The following is a 22,934-nucleotide window of genomic DNA, read 5'->3' on the forward strand; positions in this document are numbered from 1 at the left end:
GGTTCTATCTATCTATCAACAGATTATCAATGTCAATGACATCTATCCATCAATAGATTCCTCTTTGGTTTTGTAAATACTTGGGGATGAATGGACCCCCTCCCAGCCCCAAAGTACCCCTTGACATGCAACAAACTTTTTGATCTCTTCACAAAGTTGTTACAGTTTAAAAAAAGGGGTGAGTGGATAGAGGGACAAAACTTGGGCACCTCAGGTAACTTATATCCTGAAACAGCCTCTTTGCATCTTCCTTTATGACAGCAAAAAATGTGCTTTTTCTATTCAGAAGAGAAAGGTAAAAGAATAGCAGAAATACTTATTACAAAGAGAATATTATAAAGACAACATCAAACATTTGGCTTTTTTTTTTTTTTTCCTTTTAAAGGCTTACCTCTCTTCCAGTAAGCACATGCCTTGCCAGTTTCACTTTGGCAAAATTTCCTTTTCCTATTGTTTTCAGTAAGCGATAATTTCCAATGTGAGGGTGCTCTTCATTGGTAGATGTAATGGAGTTTCTACACCGGGGGATGTTTTGTCTGCTACTGGACTTGATAGGCTGGACGTGTGGTTCAGTGTATCCATCCACAGAGGTATGCTGAAAGGCAGATAAAATAGTTGGGAATTTAGCTACTTGGATTTTAGACAATTGCAGTAGAATAGACTAAAAGCTTAAAAAGGTGTCAAGGGGCATAATTTATTTACTTTTACAAGCATAACTGATAACTTTGGGTGGTAGCTTAAGCAGAACATGCGGTCTTTGGGCAGAGTTTGCTGCATGTTCTCAAGAAAGGTTTGCAGAAACATTTTACCAGCTCCAAAAGTAAAACTAGAGACACATAGGCAGTAATCAACAAACCATTACAGACGTTTTTTAATATGAAACTATGCCAAACTACACATCACACTACCATGTCGCCAATAAACTTGTCTAATCATAACCAAATTTAGTCTTTTAAAAATACACAGTACAAAAAAAAATATTGTATTTTGGCATATTTGGAAACAAGGTTTCACTCAACCATTCATCTTGAATAACATTATGAGAAAAATAATTTTTCATGTAAGTTTTGTTCCCCAAACCTGTTTGCATATTTTTGTAAGTCACAGAAATTCTCATTCAAGTAATGAACAATCTACATATTTATTTTAAAATAATCTATTCTTAAAAAGAAAACCCCGTGATATCTTATAAATATATTTTAAACATCAAAAATTTTGAAGAACTAAAAGGATGTTATTTTTAATGCATGCCAACACATCATCCAACATTAAATGTTAGTCACTGAAATCTGCAGTGCTTCTGTACTGTTTAACTTCCAAATATATAAGGGGCAAGATACAGATGGTGCTTGGAAATGTTCCAAGGAGAAACCAAAAATAACAGAAGATGTCACAAAGGGGTGTTAAGTGTTTCAGTATTTCAAATGCTTTCTAACATTAGTGGCAGATGGGTACAAATGTTTAACAGGTAAAATTTAGCCTCTAATCTTTTAAGTTACAGATTTTTAAGGCAGGCAAATACTGTAAGTAGAGACAGTGTCGTCTTAGACCAGTTTTTCAATTTTGTAACAGAAAGGCATGCTTACTCCCAGCTCACTCAGTACCTGCTAAGCATAAAGCACCAACAAAATTCAAGACACCTTAATATTTTCCCCTTATTCACTGTTTCAATCAAAAAGCGGGTATCTTGGTATCTTTGTACAGAGCACTAATTGAGCCTGCTTCTTTACAGACCACAGGTTTCTACATCTTTGACCTGAAGCTGAAAAGCAGAGTCAGAAGGCAGCGCAAGGCTTCACTGTTTCTCCCAATACCCAGCCTAATGTTGGTCTATGCTTATCTCATCTGTCATTCCTTATGTAAGTAATTATTTTCTTATACAAAATGGAATTTAAAGCAGTGCTTCCAACTTCAGTGTGCATCTATTATAGATTGAAGTCAATCCCCTCCTGGTAAACACCCAGGCTTTACAGATAGTCCCACTGAGCCAAGCAGAGTTATTTCAGGACATAAGCACTAGTAGAATTGGGAAAACTAGCAAACAGCTGCAACAGAACCGGAAAAAACAAGAAGTATACCACAACCAGAACGTTCTTCCCAAATGTAGCACAACTCTGCTTACATCACCTCCAGCATTATTAATTATTCACTATGGCCAGGAGAACGGTCCTAAATATAATTTTCTCTTTGTCTTTTCATTACCAGAGTTTCTCTGCAAAAATACTACTTTACCCCCACTGCTAAACCATTTTCCAAATTACTGCAGAACCAAGCAAGCCAGGCATGTTTAGATTCTGTGTATCAGACAAATTTATTCAACCATAAAATAACACGCTAGCAATAATACCTATCCTTTAGAAGCACATAATTAAAATACTTTCTTGGAAAGAGAGGATCAGCAGGACAGCTCCAGGCAAAGAGGCTTTGAAACATGCCTTCAACATCAGACACTAGTCCTACATGCAACAAACTGGAGCCCAAATAAAAGTCTCGTCTAAGAAAACACCCTGCAAGATCAGTATTTGTATGGTGGTAATAATAAATATTATAGCCATACCTAGAACTCCATCCAGATCTACAGCACTATGCTACACAAGCAAGTTTTAAAAGTCTTGGAGCCTACATATGCACACAATTAGATCTTCACTGCTTGAAATACAATGCCTACCAGAAGCATTAGCAACCCTAATAGCAATTGCCAATATCATACACTTCACAGGATTAGCTTACTTCCAGTAGATACTCGAAGGCATCTCTTAGCTAAACAGCTGGATAGGCAAACAGAACCTTTGCCATAGGCAAAGCGAAAGATGGCTTCACAGGACAGATCATTTTAATGCAGATTTAACAGGGAAAGCAGTTATTTAATCATAATGGCAATATAATGCAGAATCAAACCTGAAGAGGGGGAAAAAAATGTAACAAGGTTCATGGTAATGAATCTGGAGTTTGGTCTTTTTGTGACAGAAAAACTAAGCCCCTCTGGAGAGCTTCTTAATTATTCTCTCTTAGACAGATTATCTCCAGAGTCAACCATTCTGCCCAGCTACGCCCAAGGATGACAAGAAACATGCATAAAGAAAGTCAAATTTCTTAGTTTGTGAGACACACACATATATAATTTCTGAATTTGAACAGCACTGAATGAAATTCAAGTTATTCTTCTTAAGTCTCGCAATAGGCCTCTCTTTTGCTCATGGACAGCTTGCTATTATTGGAAAGTATAGAGGAATTTAAACTAGAAACTCATCAACTTCTAGACATCAGCATTCAATGAAATTGAAACATAATAAGGTTAAGACGTTGGAGAGAAAAAAGAATCAAGTTAGGACAAATAATGTTATCTCAGAGATTATTTCCAAACAATGCTAAAGCTGAATTCCACAGAAGCATGCAATATCCACACTGTCTAGAAAGACAGGCTACGCAGTTTTAAGATCTTCCTGGTCCATTACAGTATGTTCATTCACTATGTATCAGCTACTATGTGGCTACTTAAAAATGCCATTTCAGAAGAACAATCTCTACATTCTGAGAAATTTGTCAGGGCGCTGGAAACAAGCGGGCTGCAAAAACCAACCCTGTCCTTGAAGTTCACTGCCATCTAAAAACAATTCCAGACAACAACCTGCATTTCCTACACAGGATTTTAATTAGGGATTCTGATACTTCTATAGATACCTTGATAACATATCTTAAGATATATATATATTTTTTGTGGGAAACATTACCTTACTAGTACCTCGTAATCTGAACATACAGGGAGTCATGTTTATGTCAGTGTTAAATAAAATGTCTAGAAATCAGCACATAAAGTTAGATGTTTCTTAAAATAAAATGCAATTTTAAACAAAAAATGTAAGGCAGTAACAAAATTTTAGAACTGAAACAGTAATATTAGAGCAGCCATTTAGGTATTTTGCATGTTAGTCAAGTACTTAAAAAAACAAAACCAAAAAAAACCCATACAAAACAAAATCCACCACCTTTTCAGAAATCTCAAAAAAGTAATTAAATTTAAAGTTTGACTTTTAGATTGCAACTAAAGAGAGCTCAATTAACATTTATTACTCCTAGCGAGGTTCATTTCTGATACGTTCCATTAGTTATTACAGCAAGTCAATGGCACTAAAAGTCACAAGAGTTAACCTGACCCATTGCTTCCCCAAGACTCAAAGCTATCATTTTCCTTGTTTACCCAAGGCAGTTTTGCAAAAGCAAGATGACACGATGCCCAGACACATTATCTTTGAGATAGTGTAGAAGCACTAACCTCACCACGTAGATACAAAGTGTGTGCTCCACTACTTTACTTATTCAGCATCCTTTAGCCACTTAGCTAGCCACTGGGGTAGTATTCTCACGGATTGTACACTGTAATTAAAATTACATCATTACATATATTAACTGCTCTTACAGCTTAGTCTTAAGAAGTCCCCAGAACCATTCTGGCCACCAAACCACAGTCTTTCTCAAACAACACTGAAGGCCTCTATAGTCCCTCTGAGTAATGGGGTAACTTCCACACATCGATCTGCCTACAAATATACCTCACTCAATTAAGCAAACATCTTAGTCCTGAATTTTCCCTTTCTTAAATTACCACAAGCCAAGTTTCTTGGTACAGTCAGCCCATGGAAGCAAAGTATGCACATGTGGTGCTAGAAAAAGCACATCATTACACTTCCTCTCTCAGTATTATCTCCTGTTCTGAACTCAAGTTTCTTGCAGACAATTTTTATATTCATAACTCCAAACATTTTCAAGCATGTGCCATACACATGAACATTTGTAACATCTGTCATATTTTGCAAAGTAATCAAAATAGCTAGCCCTGACAGAGGGTGTCTGAAGGGTTTATAAGATCATCTTCTAAATGGCTATGATCTGCAACAGCTTCGATTCACAATACAGGGGAAGGAAAGGGGAGAAAGATGATAAATAACGTCCTGGATGTCCAGCTGCTTTCGTGTTTTAACATGCTTGTTGTCCTTGACTATACCTTTAGGACCTAGGAGCTTCTAGCAAACCACCTCAAGCAAGTCTTTTTCTCTTGCTGAAGTAACAATCAAACTAAACTAGAAGAGTCCAATTTTTTGAAAGATCTTGGTAAACCTCAATGTAGAAACCAAGAGATGTTCAGATCAGCTTTCTCTGCATCACATACCAAGACCAACCAGAGGTGCAGGTTTACAGGTATGAAGCATGGTGCAACTCTGAACTGCACAAGATGATAGTACCTGATCGATCAGTTAGTGCCAAAAAGGATTCACTCCTCTTCCAGGTAAACCTCACATTTGCACAAAATCACAGATTAGTCTTGCCACATGTACCTGTCACATCATACTACAATTACTAAAGCACCTCTGAACTGAGTCAAAACATCAAGACAGCATTATCTACTCTCTCTGTCTGACATGTAAGAAAGTGCTTTGGAGGGGACAATTAAAAAGACTGAATGTGTGTGCATGAACACACGATTCTTTTAATGATTTCTTATCAGCAATGAAATGCATACCAGACTGTGAATGCATGACTGAAATTTTGTTATAAAACCCCCAAATATTTAAAGTGATCAATCAACTCCACTGAAAACAGGATAGTATGCAGGACTCGGCTCAAAAAAAAATCCTCCCAAAACCCAAACAAACAAAAACCACAGTGAAGGAAATGGAAAATGTATACACAGATTTTAAATCGGATAATGGGACCAATGCATGGCAGAGACAGAAGAGAATCAGACAAAACTGTGAAAAGTTTGTCTTTAACCTGTACCCAACCTTCAGCCTGCTCACACAGGCTTTCCAGACGTGCACAAAGAAATAATCAAACACAGTCATGTGCATCTTTCTGTTTATATCAGATTTACATAATACAGAGGAATTCCAGGCATGAACTTTCAAAAGAGCTTGAAGCTATTAGCAATAAGAACAATGCTTTTGAATAAAACTGGCCTCAGTCAAGCATATGCAAACATTTTGTTAACTGATGCTGTAACTCTGAAAAGCATTTTATAAAATGCTTTTAAAAAACTTTCCTTGAAAAAATCCAAACTATAAGCATGGAGGTCAATATGTTTAGCATTTCATTTGATACTATAAAGTAACTTATCCTTACTTTTTTTTTGTATCTTTTTCCTTTTCTCCCCAATTGTAATACTCTGTATTTAAAAAAAATCAACTTCAAAGATAAAAGTAAAAAATTTCTATTACCAGATGAAGTACAATCCTTTAATGTCCACACAATAAAGATTCCTTTCTAAAAACATACATATATGCTGATGATAGGTAAACTTATGTGAAGCATTGAGTAAACCTTATCCTGTGCTTGTTACTATGGTATCTAAGCCCCTTCAAAGTTTTGGTGGTTTGTTTGTTTGTTTTTTACATGCTCAACATAGCTTTGTGAGATGTGTCAGAAATACGTTTGTCAATTTCAAGACAGAATTGTTTTTGTAGTCACAGATTACACAGGATGCAGTGTTTACAGCTCTGTACTTGGAGCAATCTAGGATAGAAAACAGCGCACCATCTACCAGTACACTGCCATACACAGTTAACCGATGGGTTTCAAAGTTCACACACAAACTTCTTCAGAGTATTTGTAATTTTCATATGGTGACACTAACCTGTCACAAATCCTGTCCATGTTATAGTAACCTTGATCTAATTTTTTTCAATTTTTTTTTTTTTAAACATGACAGTTATGCCATATGAAAGGGTGGAGTTCATTATCACATGAAATCACAGATACTTTTTATTTAAAGGATGGGAAAAAAAAATAAATGCACCAGTCCTCCCCTGAGAAGTCAGTCAAAACATTTCAGAAAAACAAATACCTTCACAGCATTAAATCAGGTCTAGTAACCCGAACTCGGCTAACGTGTTTCCTCCTCTCCCTGAGCCCAAAGCCCTCAGCCCGGCCAGGCGTGCAGGTGCAGAAGAACAGGACCTTCCTGCCTTTGTTCCATTTCACTCAGAATTGGCACAGTTATTTCAACCTGGCATTTTCCTTCCTGACTCATCCCAAACACACAAACAAGATTTTCCAGGACTAATTCAGGACAGTCGGCCCATATCATCTCCACTAATTGCTACAACAAAACTGCACCCTCCCTGTAGCCCCAATGAAAATTGAGACAAGCCAGCTAAAAGCTGCTGCAGCATTTTTTTGTTTGTCGTTTGGTATAGTACTAGAAGCTACAGTCAACCCTACCAAGCAAAAGAATAAAACATTTTCTATCTTCTCAAAATAAAACAGTTAACGTCCCTCACCCATGAAACCTAACACAAACCCATGCTTTAGAAGAAAAGCATTGGCGGGGGGGGGGGGAAGGAAGGAGAAAGGCTATTCCTGCCGCACACAGTTCCTCCCGGACACATTTAAACACTGCCCTTCATACAGAGCGAACTCTTTCAGCATTTCTTGCCAGCCACTACTCTTTCCTCAGGAGGTGATCAGTTTAACCTCACCAGTGTTTTTTGACTTATTTAATAAGATCTTCAAACCTGGCAGCACAGAGCTCCCCGTGAGCATTCCCAGCTCACCCAGGACATCCTGCCAGCACCCGGACACCCGGAGACGCAGGCAGCTATAGGGCACTGCTGCTAAATGCCACGGCACTCACAGTTTGCTCAAAAGCCCTCAGTAAAACAAAAAGAAAACGAAATGTTAATGTTGATAGTTAATTGAACCAACCAAACAAGAACAGGAACACACCGAACACACCCAGAAAGCGAAACTTCTGGCAAAGGAAACTGGCAAGAGTTTTTATTGCACTTATAAATGATGCAGCCAGGTCATTTTTCAACTGGCCTGATGAAAGGGAGGAGAAGAGAGACATGAAACAACTTATGGTTCAAGATCATGTCAAGCACATGGAGCTTCTCAAATGTTTGCAGGAGTACAAGTGGAAAATGCTTTAATATCAAACTTCAAAACTGAGGGGAAAGGGCTGTTTCTACAGTCTGGAGACTACAATCTGGAAACCTGAGGCTTGCCTGCAGACAAGAACAGCAGCAAGAGGCAAGGTTTACTCACAAAAGAGTGACCAGATTACAGTGCTAAGTGTCTCTGACACTCCGGTCAAACAACCAGTCTTCTGGGCCAGCTGAGGTTTTCTTTCTACAGAAGGAAAGCATACACACAGCTAATTGGGACCAGGCTCTGAATTCCAACTCATCCTTTCTGTCAGTTTTTGAACTGGGAATTTTTTCCTTGCCCACTGCATACCTAAAACAACTCTGGAAGAGTCCACATGTGGCATGATGGCTGCTGAAGCTGACCCAACGCTGCTGACATACCCGCACCCACTTACAACCGCACTACCACTGGAGCAGCAGGTTGGAGAGCCGCCACGGGGAGCCAAGCCAGACAAAACCTAGCAACTCTTCTGCCAGGGTAACCTCCAGCTCTCTGAGTACGTGTAACCCCAGACAGCTTCCCAAGCACCAGCACAGGCCCAAGGAGGACAGGGAACACCCAGCACCGTGAAGACGGGGCCACATCAGCTCCACGTTAAGCTCTCGAGGAACCACACTGTCAGGACAGGAACAACATGGAAAAGAAAACCAATCACACCACTTTTATTGATAATCCAGAGGCAAGTTGACACCAGTAGTGAAACGTGAGCTACAAGATACTTATTCCCATTCTACAATAAGGTAAAAAGCCCAGAAGGACTGGGGAAAAAAAAAACACAAACAACCAACCAAACCCAAACCAAACCAAAGAAATCCCACAAACAAATAAGTAGACTTGCTTATTTGTGTTGTTTACCTGCACAGGTGTGCAAGACAGAGCACACAAATGCGAGTTTAAGAAGCTACCCTTGAGGAGTGACATGTGTGGGCAAAGCACTCTTAACATTTCTGTTACATAAAAGAGAAAATTAAGTTACTCTTTTAGCAAGCTGGACAGCATTTCTAAAGTCATTACATCCTCATTACTGGATTGATTCAATGGATCCAATGATGAATCAAGACAGATCACCATCTTATTTTGAAGACTATTTTACCTCAAGGTTTTATTAACTTTCTGAAGTAAAGCCTGCTTCTAAAATGTGATGAGATGACCAATTAAAATATCCAACCTGATAGCAAAACATACTAATTGATGCACACATGTCCTAGAAAAGAAACTGTAGTGCAGTGCAGGACTCTGATGTTTGAGGATCATGTCAAGCTATGTTTCAAATGAAATTATCCAATATTCAGAAGGATGTTCCAATATTCCTTTGACATATACCTTTTAAGGACCTTGGAAGTTTGATCTAAAGGGTACAGAGCCTCACTTTAATATTTCCCTTCATACAATACAGTACATACAACATAAATGCATCTAAAAGTAGTTGGGCAACCAGTTAATTTGGGGAATTAGAAGAGGGGAAAAAAAAAGCATGGACCTACAGCAGATTAATAGGGCCTATCTCATGCCCTTCCACAGAAGCTACAGCCTTCAGGGGAGGGGCAGGAAATCCTTCCCGATCTGGAGAGCACTTCCACGGCCTTTTGCACTACAGCATACCAGCTGAGTTTCACAGAATCATCATAGAATCGTAGAATGGTTTAGGTTGGAAGGGACCTTAAAGATCATCTTAGTTCCAACATCCCTGCTGTGGGCAGGGGTGCCTTCCACTAGACCAGGTTGCTCAAAGCCCCATCCAGCCTGGCCCTGAACACCTCCAGGGATGGGGCATCCAAAACTTCTGTGGGCAACCTCTGCCAGTGTCTTACCACCCTCACAGTAAAGAGTTTCTGCCAAGGAGATGCAGTTTTAGTATTTAAGCCAGGATATAATCAGACTCAGCATTCTGCAGACTCTTTTTTTTTTCCATAAGCATTGATACATAGGTTGACTTTGAGGAGTAACAAATATTTTGGCACAGGAAAACCAACCACCTTCCTAAGAGGAGGAAGCACCTTAGACAGTGTAGGACACTTCTACCAATGAGCCTGTACACAAGCACCATTCAGTTACAGTGGTTTTGTCTACTAAGAACAGTCCAGCACAGTCTGATCTGATGGTAGGAGCTGCAGATAAAGTTATAAGGACACTGCTAAACTCAGTTGGTCTTCTGAAATAGTAAACCATGTTTTACATACAGAGCAAGATTATGATGATGTATCCAAGCCAGCTGGAATGGTGGGACATGGTGAACTCAAAGGAAAAAAACAGAGCAAAATGAAGACAGTCTTCTGCTGAGTGGTCTCTGCCCTGTTTTTCACGTAAGTGTTAATTAACAGATCAAATAAAATGTCCTCAGCTGGGCTGCAGTAACTATTTACCTTTATGTGGATAATGCTACACCACATTTCAACTTAGCAAATATATTCCCAACCTTGCACAGATTTATGCTTAACTTTAAACTGTCCAAACATTGTATGCCCCTTGGACCAGCTCATATCTTACTATTAAAGAGCGCACTCTACACAGAGCTCAGACTACAATCTCCCGGGAGCCCCCAGTTCCTAAAATCATGCAACCACCTATTTTAATCTTTGGGCTTCAATTATTTATGATCACAAACTACCATAATTTAGCACTTTAGAAATATATGCAACTAGGAAGCTAAGTTGAAAAAAGAAAAAAAAAAAAAAAGCAAACAGCAGCAATATTCCTCAAAGATTTTGCAAAGTATGTAATATAGCTAGAAAAAAAAAAGGTATTTCTTCACATGCTTTAAACTGGCAGATACAGTAATACAGTAGATAATGAATACAAACAATCACACATATACCCCATGTATCTGTCAATGTGCTGAATTCAAACCATAAACAGAAATAACGTGAGTATAGCTGATAAGTAAAAGCCATGCACAAGAAAAAGAATGAGCATAACAAGTAAAATAGTCCATGTTACATAAGTCAGCAAAGGAAGTGAAAGAAAAAAAAAAAATCACAAGATACAAAGGAAATATTAAAAACAATAGATGCTGGATTTACCCAAACCATTAAAATTAAAAGGTAAGAAGATGTGGAAGAAATAATGTACGCATATATATATTAATAAAGCTTAAGAATACAAGCCAAAGAATCTACTATTAAAGGGTAGAACAAAAACTAGTATGTATTCAAAATTAATACAGTCATTAAAACAAGCAGCCAGTCTAACAGTATGAAAAAAGTACAGAAAAAAAAAAAGTATGACTTTCTCTCTCTCGAGTCCTTGACAATCAGTGGGCAAGGAATCCCAAATCCCCAGCTATGGTCTTTAGACAGTACCCCAGTCTGCAAGCTGTCAAAGTCAGGCATTTCCAGACTTACTCATCTAGATGGTGAGATTCAGCAAATAACCAGTAGCAGCAGTGGTGGCCTCCGGCCCACCATTAGCAGTGGTAACTCTTGATTCTGTCCTGAGCTGGACACCAAAACAGTTTGGATAGCACTAGAGCAACGTGTCTTACAGTCTGGAAATCCCTAGTTGAGGTGGCTTACCTAAGCAGATGTTGTTTATATTAAAACAGGAATTAATTTGATTCAATCTTGAGGAAGGGAAAGTCAGGAAAGCACAGAAGTCGTGGGAACCCTAGGACAATGTCCTCAGGTGACAGGGCCTATTAATCTCCCTACTAGCAACTGGGAATCCATCCTCAAAACCTTAAAATGCAGATTTCAAATGGACATCACTGAATTACTCCAAGTCTTAGGATGGGTCAAACAGCAATGTTATGTTCTGTCTTCCAGCATCAGCCTGCCAAAGGTCCCTCTCCCACCCACAGTCCTAAGATGCCCCCTGCCTCTTTAAGAAATGAGGAAAGCCACAGCACTGTAGGAGATACGATCACATATCGTAGGCTCATAGAATGGTTAGGGTTGGAAGCGAACTTCAAGATTGTCTAGTTTCAACCCCCCTGCCATGGGCAGGGAAACCTCCCACTAGACCAGGTGGCTCAAAGCCCCATCCAACCTGGCCTTGAACACTTCCAGGGATGAGGCATCCACAGCTTCTGTGGGGAACCTGTTCCAGTGTCTCACCACCCTGAGAGTAAAGAATTTCTTCCTAATCTAAATCTACCCTCTTTCAGTTTAAAACTGTTACCCCTCATCCTATCACTACACCCCCTGGTAAAGAGTCCCTCCCTATCTTTCCTGTAGGCCCCCTTTAAGTACTAGAAGGCCGCTATAAGGTCTCCCCGGGGCCTTCTCTTCTCCAGGCTGAACAACCCCAACTCTCTCAGCCTGTCTTCATAGGAGAGGTGCTCCAGCCCTCTGATCATCTTAGTGGCCCTCCTCTGCACTTGCTCTAAGAGGTTCACATCCTTCTTATGTTGGAGGCTCCAGAGCGGGACGCAGTACTCCAGGTGGGGTCTCAGCAGAGTAGAGGGGGAGAATCACCTCCCTTGACCTGCTGGCCATGCTTCTTTTGACGCAGCCCAGGATACGGTTAGCTTTCTGGGCTGCAAGCACACATATTCCCTTATGCAATGTTGCGATTCCTAAATTATCACAAGCTCACTAGGAACTCCATCTGTATCTTTCTTTCCTTAATTTACCTAACTAACTAGAACCCTTCCAACCCCAGGGGATGAGAGCTATTGCGTTAAATATCTTATTTGTTTCACCAAGCAGCTAACAAAGAATCTATTCATTTTCTACCACTCAATAGCTGACTTGAAACCAGGCACAGCTTTCTACCCTTTCTGAAAAATTATCTGGAGGTAAACATAACTCCAACATATGATAACTGTACTACCTGCCAATATACTTGATAGTCTCCCAGTTTGCCTTCTTTTTTCTGCTTATCACCCACTGAGGCTGTCTTAGAAATATCTTCAATTAAAGACAATATTAGGAAAATGGCTCATGCACCATTAATATTTCACTTTGTCATAATAACTTTAGTCTAATAGTCAAATGCTATATTTAATTCAGCTTCTTCAGGTTAGTAACTATCATGAGAAGGAAATGAAAACAAACGTATGGATATAGGAGTCCAATTTGTCTCTTCTGTGCTACTCCAGAAGGCTTGACACTACACACTTTGAAAATAATTCTATTTAAACAAAATATTATACACCACTAGGAAATGGATTTAACGAGTAACAGTGAAAAATCTCGTATACAATACCAAAATACAGTTTTACAAAACATCACACAAAAAATAACAGCAATAATAATTTTTTATCTTGTAATATTTAGAAAACATCAAATTTGATTTTGATATCAGCGCTATATTCCTGCAATCACTGGATAAGCAAGAATAGCTTTCTTAAAAAGGACCTTTAAATGTAGTTTTTATTTTATCAGTTTGCTTTGCACAGGTTCAGGGATTAGATTTTCCTTAGCCTGTCTACAAACACTGCTGTAGGCATACATTCTCTAATAATAATGATGTCTTCCATTGACTAATTCCAGCATCTATATCAGATCGACCCTCATTGCTCATACCAACTTTCTGTAGATAAGATTTCTCTGGACTATGCAGTAGATGGAGCAAGAGTTTCATTGTGAAGTGCTTTCATAAATTTTCTTTGTTCATGTGCATCTTACGTTCATCCATCACTGGAAGAAAGAACTCTAAAGAGCAGCCAGTCTGGTTCATTTAATGTCAAATTAAGAAAAGCAAATCTAAAAAGTTATTATAGATAGGTACGCCTGGTAAAGACTACTCAGAGACAGTATTATTAATTTTTCTGTATACATCTCATTGTATTGAATGATTACAATTTTTATTCCTTCTGGAGTCTCATCTTCGAGAGAAAATACTATTTTAGTCCTTCACCAAGTAATGACACTTTTCTGATTCTTTTTAACCACTGGTAGACATTCTCTCCTGTAATAATTGCAGGGGGGAGAAAATCTGATTACTGTTAAAAAAACCCCAAAACTAAATAAAAACCAAAATGCTTTAAAGAATTCTATTACCTTCAATCAATGATATTATCTGGAATAGAGATATGAGTAAATACATTACATGTATAATCCATTTGTGGAAAACAACCATATCCTCTGTAAGAGCTCAACATAACATTTAACAGGCTAAGGTAATTTCTACAGCAAAAAATCAGCCTCTTCTTAACACACGAGATTCTCTGAATTTTTGAGCTATGCCTCTGCTTATTTTAAGTAATGACAGAAACATCTAAGAATTAGAAAGATACTTCTATATAACTGAAGCCAAGCATGCACTCTCAAAAGGAATTTCAGATATTGACTGTTTAAGCACAAGTAATTTACACTGCTGCTACATGTACTGCAGTACACCCTACACTTTGTTTCCCTAACTCTGCAATTCTCACACATTAAATTCTTCATGTATCTACTGAGTTTATGAAGAAAATCTCTCCCTACAAAGAATATTAGAAAATTGTATGTCTTTTCTAAGTAACCATTATAAAGCTTTGGTTATCCTCTGCTGTTATCTGAGAGAAGAAAGCACTGTAACTTTTACTAGGGGGGGGGAAGGAAATGCAGAGTGAGGAAATACAGTCCAACTGACAAGTATTTAAAGTTGTAATAATTCTTTTTGCTAAAAATTTCAAGAAGAGCCCCCAAACCAAAAACAACTCCTCCCAACCACCTACAGCAAAGCATTTCTTCACTCCCTTTTGCTTTACAATTCAGATTATTCCCATACTAAAATACTGCTTGGGATTCATATAAAAAAAATATTATTTGAAGGAAAAACAGGACCTACAACTACGTAGCTTTAGCAAAGCTTTGTATTGGTTTTACTTATGTCATTAAATGAGCAAAACTGGAAAAGATCCCAGAAACAGTGAGAAGCATAAGGAAGTTGGCAACTAGTACGCAAGCTCAAGCACAAAAGCACGTTAGTAAGCAAAATGGGGGGGAAAACAAGGGAGGGGGGCAAGAATGTGATAAGATAGGAAATCACAGGTATTTAATGGCCAGAAGTTTAATGAACGTGAGTAAATGGAATCACAGAAGGATGGATATTGGGAAGTATGTAAGGATAAAGCAGCTGTGATGGCAGGTTATAGACTATCACCAGGTTTAAAATGGAATTGGTCAAATATTTGAGGGACTAAATAAAAAAAAGGGTCTATGTGGTAACCTTTAACTTTACGATTACAAATAAGTGGCTTTTTCCCCTCTGAAAAAGGGGGCTACTTGGTGACAAGTAAAAGATGTTTTACTTTATTTTTCTTCTGCTTTCTTCCCAAGTATTGGGTTAAGATAGAGAAGATTAGAATCAACAGTGGGGAAAGGAGGAAGCCAGGAGGAAGGCTTCCAAGAGAGCTGAAAATAGCACTATCACAGTGACTAAGGCTGTGTCTCCACATACAAGAAGGTGAGTGTTTTACTGCATCATGAGTAGGCATGGGTCCTTCTGTAGAAGCACAGTAGAGCAGAGGCACTACAGGTTTTACCACAAGGTTAGCCTTGGGCAGGAGCCTTTACAGCAAGACCTGCTACAGCCTAATCTATCCAAATCTAATCTATTTTCTCCAACCAAATCTGCATAATGAAAGATATCACTTCTTTCTAACCACCTTGCCTAATTTTGTCTCTGCTTAAGATTTTAAAAGTTATCATGCACTACTATTACTTCATAATACAAAAACAATTAGACTTTGTCACCAGTAATATTATCATTATCTGCCCTTGCAAAAGACTGCCATGGGCTATCCAGTAACTGTATGTTCAGCTGTGTGAACACTGATGTCCTACACAAGTGCTTTCATCGGAGTTAAAATAAAGTTCTCTCTTATTAGCCAAGCTATCCATATCACAACTATGTATGTTTAAAATACAGTTCTGCAACACAACTGGACAAAGCTTGTTACGTTGACTCAATTAAAATATATCATGTTTGAATATAATTCCCTGCTGTGATTAACATGATTAACATTTTTCTACTTTTGTGAATTCTACAGGCCACATGTTTAAAAGTAAAACAGGATTATTATTCTGCTTGCTGCTAACAAACCACTAGAGTCATGGTGAACCAGGCAGACACTGACCTGAAGTCACAAACACGTTTCATTCTCAGTAAAACTCAACTACTTTTATCAATCCTTACCTGAGAAATCATTAGGACTATGAACACACATACCATGGTATTACACTTACTGGGCATTCAAAATGACTGAACAATTTAAAGAATGTTTTACTGCCTTTTTTTCTTTTCTTTTTTGCAAGTGCTTCTTTAGATTTGGTATACAGCTTGGAGATTAAAACAGTGAAACTGGCTAAAGCCTACTGTAACCAAGATTCCTCTTTTCTGACACATTGCCAGTCTTTTGAAGAATGACGTGAGAAGAAAAATAATCCTTTTCTTTCAAAACATGTTGTATTACTATATTATGAATGTAGGTTTCTATAACATCTTACATTTTTATAAAACGTTGCAAACTTGAACTAGTTTGCACTCAAAGGGCCAGGAGTCATTGGTACCGAGTACTTAAATCTTGAACAGCTCAGCAGGAGTCTTTACAGAAGTCATCTTGATTGTAAGCCACATTAATGCTAATCAAACAAGCAGAGTGCAGACCACTTCTCATAGTGACACACACCCACAGCCTACACATCTGAGGTGTCCCACAAGCATAGGAACAGCAAGATAAAAGAAGGAAAATTACTTTTTCCTGGATCCATATACAACAAACAACAGAATACAAGAACTTGATCATACACAGACAATGCGTTCATTCCAACAGAAGAGAGCCTGGTTTCCACGATGATTTAAGTGATGGAAAGCGACTGTCAATCAGCTGTCCCAATAAGATCCAGAATTTTAGAATAACATAATGATCTTCCTTCCATTCTACAAAGATGCACAGAAAACCTGCACTTTTGGGTTTTACACAAATACACTCTATTGATCATTCATTACAGTCTAAGCTGTGGCACTGCTCCATGAACAGATCCAGTTCATTGCTTTAAAGGTTAACTGTAGCCCAGCTGAATTTAACTGTGCAGCTGCCTATGACTGTGAACGTATGTCTTTCAGCACAAGTTGGTGTTCTTCTTTGAAAGCATACATAAAGAAATCCTCGACAAAATGCTCATCTGAAAAAACAAAACAAAACAAAACCAACCCAAAAAGCAAATGACCACACCTTTTTTTCAACTGCAATCTCAGTTCAAAAAGAAGGAGGATTATGGTAAGTACAGAAAGCACTTTCCAATACTTCTGCCTTAAACTATTTTACCATGATAGCTGTAGCATGTTTGGTCACTACTTAGAAAAAAAATAAGATGAAACAATCACAAGGAAACCTGCCTTAAGAACAAGGACCATCTTATCCTCTTGGAATTGTTAACCTTAGATTCGCAAGGATGCTCACCAAAACTGTCTAAGCTGCATGATAATATACAGCTATGAAGCCTTAAACTGACACTGAGATCTCAATCCTTTGATTTTACTATTTTACTAAGTCATTCACAGAAAAAACAAACAAACAAACGGAGTTTTCTTTCTTAGATCAAATACAACTGGCTCAATTTAAAGCTCGATTTAGCACTGAGCATACAGAACACAAAAAACCTGTTAATTTAGAATGTGAAAAAAGTAGAAAAACATTAACAATTCAACAGGTTTGGTAGTTGACGTGGCAAAAGAACTTATTATTAAAATTCAGATTCAGCTGCATTATATACTCATTATTTTCATTACACTGAATGATGTGAATGTTTTGATGGAACTTTCCTGCTTATATAGTTGTTTTAAGAAGTATTCAACTGTGGAGAACATTTCTTCTTAGTTTACCACTATCTAGAGGGGAGTAAACATTCGAGAATGAATACCCAGAAAAAATCCTGAAGTCGTAAAAAAAAAAAAATAAAAAATTTTTGGTGATTCTGATATTCCAGAAAGATTTTTTTTTTAAAAAAGTTACCACAAAAAGTAAGCATTGTTTTTCCAACAACAAAAAGAAATTAAAGTTTGTGTCATGACCACAACACAAATAAGCTAAGTGTAAAACGTTGTCACTGCAGCAACTTACAAGCAGTATACTTAACCTGGAGGGCAGCAGAGAGCCTAAATATATATTTAAAAAAAAAAAAAAAAAAAAAAAAAAAAAAGGTTGAAGCTACTAAAAGACGATATTTACACAGAAGTGATAAAGTGCTTTCCGATATCACAACATTTGAAAAGTTTGCTCAAACTCTCAAGTTGTTACTAGACTAATTCGTAAGAAATATGTCTTAGGGCTTTAGTTGCACCATAGATTTCTAGGTCCGCGTTAATAGTAAAATCATGTCTCCTTTTTACAGGACAGTTTCTCAATGAATCTGCGCTATCGGAAAACAGTGTTTAAAGTCCTCTCTCAAACATCAGCAAGATATTAAGGCTAGTCTATACTAAATTGTGAGAAGAAGGAAAAAAACTCTGCAAGTGCAAATACAAATCACTGATTGATAATATAATTTTACAGAAATCACTGTATCTGCAGTTAGAAGAAAAACAAAATTATTACTTTTTCTGTGTTTAAACTATTGATAGCAATTAAAAGTTAGCAAGAGCTACCTCTGCTAAACCACAGCAATTGTGGTGGTAGAAACTTACCACATTTATAGTAGAAACATTAACTTTAAAATATAACTAGGTGTCCTCGGGAAAAAAAAATCCTGTCTTTACTGATGATTAAAACATTAAGTGCAGAGTTACAAAATTAAAAAAGCTACCTAATATAAACAGTAAGTCCATGTGATCAGAAAAATATGATGGTAGAGCCCTATCAATAACAAGGCTCCATGGAACATAATCTCCTTGTTCTAGTTCAGCGTTTAACTCCACTGACCATGTAAGTACAGTTTTCAGAACACCAACCACAAACAATCTAACTTTATGTTTACCTATGAACCTCAAAAAGCCCACAAAGTATGAAATGAAACAAGTAGTACAACCAAACTGTATTAACTCTTCCTGAACTTTTACACTATATACTTTTACGATGCCTAGAAAGAACTCTAAAGCATGAAGCTATATTTTCATTGTTTGTTCCAAAATATTTCTCTTTACAGAAGGAAAATTAAATTAAGCATCTATATCAACTGTCCCATGACTCTTTATGATTCACACAGAAACTTAACTTCAAAATGGATAACATACTTTGTAACAAAACGAACCTTGCTCTCTCCGTGCATAATGCTCTAGCTAAACATGTGTTTTTCCCCACAATATAGGAGCTTGCTCAAGACCTGAACCAAAACAAACAAACAAAAGTCTGCATAGAGAAAACACAAGCCTTCAAAATAAGATTAGGAGAAGATGCCCTGTTCTTACCAGTCAAACAAACATACAACCTAATGGTGTATTTATGATCAAGGAAAAAACACAGGCATTCTCCACTTTGCTAAAGCCCGTCTCCTGTGGATGAGAAAGATACAGCTGTACTCTTGAACCCATAAGGCTTGGAAACTAGGCCATTCTTCTGCTTAAGGCACTGAACGAAAGAATTCTTGTCAGATACTTTCTCCCACGCCCCCTCCGTCCAAATCAAAACCATGTGTTCTTATTGTGCAAAAGCAAATGCAGAATGAAAAAAAAAAAAAGAAGAAAGAAATTAAACATGGTATAATTATTGTTACCCCAACCTGATCACTCCATTCCATCCTCTTATCTCTTGCCCTGATCAATTTTTTTCCTCTTTAAAATGCAGCTGTCTAGTAGCCTCCACCATCAGAAAGCCCACCCACTTTAGCTGGCATCTGAGACATCACCCTTCACTTGCTAGGCTGCAAATGGGTGTGCGCGTGTCAAAATTATAATTATTTGTATGATAATGAAGCAAATCACATGATCATAGGTCACTGTATTATCCTTCCTTAAAACTCCCTCTGCCGTGACATCTCAATCATTCTCATATGGCACTAGCTAGGTAAGACAAACCACAATTCCCACATTCCTCCTTGACTCTGGCCAGTGTTACCATCCAGCACTCCTGCCTTGTTTGTTCCTTCCTCCACCATAAACATGCAAGATCTCTGCAGGAGAATTAACCAACTTTTATGTATCTGGAAAGTACAAAGCACAATAATACCTTAAAACTTAGGCAGATGGGTGACACCACAACACAAATAAATAGTAATACCTTCACAAGAGTAAATTATACTTACTATAGAAAAAATATATGTATTCTTATGCCAGACTAAGAGGTCCTTATGTCAGAAAAAGCAAACTACAGCATTCTCATTTTTATTAATCTTACGAAAGCAAGTAGTATACAGCCGACTGTTGAATCTCTGTGAGTCTTTTCTTATACAGAGCTTCCCAAAAACATTTAAGAAAATATATTACTGTTTTATTTCTTTTCTTTTGTCTTAATTCAGGAAAACCACTCCCCATTTAAGGACAAGATACATTACAATATGAAGGGAAAAACATAAAAGCCCATCTCTCCTCAATTAATACCAACTCAATGAAAACAAAAGAGCTACTCTAGCTCAGAGCTTTTGATTCCTGTCCCTCTCCTCCTCCAACTTCAGCAGAGATGGGAAGCTCAGTTCACCCAGACTAAGCCCAACTGCAAGCATTTGAATACACTGAAACATTACCTACTGCAGCCTATGCAAAATGTATCAAGAGGAAGCTGTAAATAGTTACATGCACAAGAACAAAACACAGGAAGATTATTTGAAAGAAATAAAACTGGTAATAGGCATGAAACTAATCTTTACTGTACTGCCTCCACCAGTTAATTTCCCTAAGTTTCTCAATAAACCATTCAATAGGAATAACTGACAATCGTATTCTCTTCTGTTTCCTTAAACATAGCTTTCATGAAAGAGAAGTAACATTTCCAGTGAAAAATATTTATGGACACATGCTAGAAAAGTTAAACATAGCACCCTGAGACATAAAGAATAGCAAAAAGGAGGAGAAAAAAAAAAAAAAAAAAAGGGTGTGAATTTCTATAAAGCAGTCCTATCAGTTACACACATACTGACTGTTTCACAACCCAACCACTGTTTCCCACCACCTGTTGTTTGCCCGTTGTTGGCGGTCCCTGTACCTTTCACTCCAGCGTTCTGATAAGACCGTAACAAGTAATCTGCTGCATGATCTTATCCCTTCTAGACTATTTTCAAAGGGCGCTGTGGCATCAAAGGCACAAAGAATTATGGAAATATGCACGTTTTTCACCCATCCCACCAGGAACTCCCACAATTCCTCAAGGAATGTACATTCTTATGATAGGTGCTATATCCGATCACTATATTTTTTTCTCTCAAATGACAGAACACATGCTTGCATACTTACCAGGAAAAGCATACGCTGAAATTCTATTTATTTTCTGTTTTAAAGAGCACTGAAAGCAGCTGCCAAGAAACAGGGGGTGGTGGTGGTAGGGTAGTTCCCCATGATTTCATGCAACGACCTCACGCCACGTGCAAAGCACAGCTGGACGGGTACGTAGGTTTGTACTCAGAACCATCAATCAGCTCTCTCCGGGATACAGAGCTACAGTCTGTCCCTTGAGAGTCACACAATGGAGCAACAACATTGCCAAGATGGCCATGCATACGAGACGGATGAAAAGAGCACTCTCCTGAAGATCACCATTAGCTGCAGAACTTGGGAGAGCTTTACTAATACTTGGGAGCTGGAAATATGCACTACAAAGATGGATTTATTTACCAGGCCAAAACCATTTACACTTATGCTGCTCTAACTCCTCCCTCTTTCCAATAACTTCTTCCTTTTGTTGCAACTTCTTACCACCTCAGTTACCCAGAGCTTACTAGATAAACTTTGTGCATCAAGACACATCAGCATAAACATTTACCTGGTCCATTAGTGTTTATTAGCAGGAGGAAGCACATTAAAAGTAAATTAAGAGTCTCACCTCACCCTGACAGAGTCCATTTTAAAACAAGGAATGCTGCTCTTCGGGAAGTCAGCAATGGACCACCTCCTCCTCCATCCCACGTTTGCCACTTTAGCAAAAGGTCTTAGGTAGGTGAGACCACAGGTACCAGAGAGGGCTTCCCGAGGCACCCCAGAGGGCAGAAGCGACAACCTCCTTGAGGTTTCTGCTCCAAAATCCAGCAGATGCCATACCCAATGACAGCACTAGAATTCCTTGTGCAGATTTGGGAAATTACGGCTGCATGGCTCTTTACTGTTTATCTGACTAGATGAGTATATTCATTAGTATTAGGTTACAGACTTACACCAAGATTTTTAGGAGCAAATGTGCAATTTTGAGTATTTTGATATCCTGTACAAACCTGGGTGGGTTTGTTTGTTTTTGTGTTGTTTTTTTTTTTTTTTTTAAGGTACTCAATGTTGTCTCTGAAATAATAATAAAAAATAATCCTCGCTAACAATCTCTAGCTGTCAAAATAGAGCATCCAAAAGTAACATAATATTTTCTAAAAGAACTACTAACACTTTTATTCAAGTTTTCATTCTATAGAAGTTGATGATGTTTGAGAATGTTTCCATTTGCCTTGTGTAAACGTATTTTGTAAGTCTTATGTACTACATTACTGGAGAGATGCATAAATATTTCTTACCCCTTCCTGTCATCTCTCATTCACATTTCTATATGCATTTGAAACTGAGACTCAGAGTAATATATATCACTCAAACCTGGACTTTGTTATTTAATTAAATCTAAACTTTCATTTTCATCTCAAGGACTTGCTTTCATTCTGACATTAATACAGGATCATCAGTCCGTGAAGAGTAAGGACAGACCAAATGCATCTACTTGCTTTAAGCTTTAACTAGTAACCAAACTGATATTGCTACGTCAATTAAACTTATACTGAGTGACTGATACTAAAAGCTCATTATAATAAGACACCAAGCTAGGGTTTCACTTCTTTAACTATATTATCTCATTTCTGTTACCTCTGTCTTCCAAATCCTCTTTTCATATGCAATTTTCATTTCATATAATTCAGTAAACTATCTGGCAGACACTGCTGCTTTGGCTTGTACGGTAACAAACATTATGAGCTCCTAGTGTTGGCCAGAACCTCTATGGATGGATGCAATACAAAAAAGCATCT

At 37.9% G+C, this 22,934-nt stretch overlaps 1 protein-coding gene across 3 annotated transcripts in view; it reads right to left on the bottom strand.

The window, feature by feature from the left end:
* MARK1 (microtubule affinity regulating kinase 1) overlaps positions 1–22,934 on the bottom strand; it is a 61,127-nt gene that overhangs the window by 36,843 nt on the left and 1,350 nt on the right. For all 3 annotated transcript variants that reach the window (XM_082480200.1, XM_082480199.1, XM_082480198.1), the window contains exon 2: positions 392–595. In XM_082480200.1, coding sequence (XP_082336326.1) covers positions 392–595 — 204 coding nt within the window. The remainder of the gene's footprint in view (positions 1–391; positions 596–22,934) is intronic.

This window comes from Vanellus vanellus, assembly GCF_965231255.1.
Source record: "Vanellus vanellus genome assembly, chromosome: 3".
Classification (NCBI taxonomy): domain Eukaryota; kingdom Metazoa; phylum Chordata; class Aves; order Charadriiformes; family Charadriidae; genus Vanellus; species Vanellus vanellus.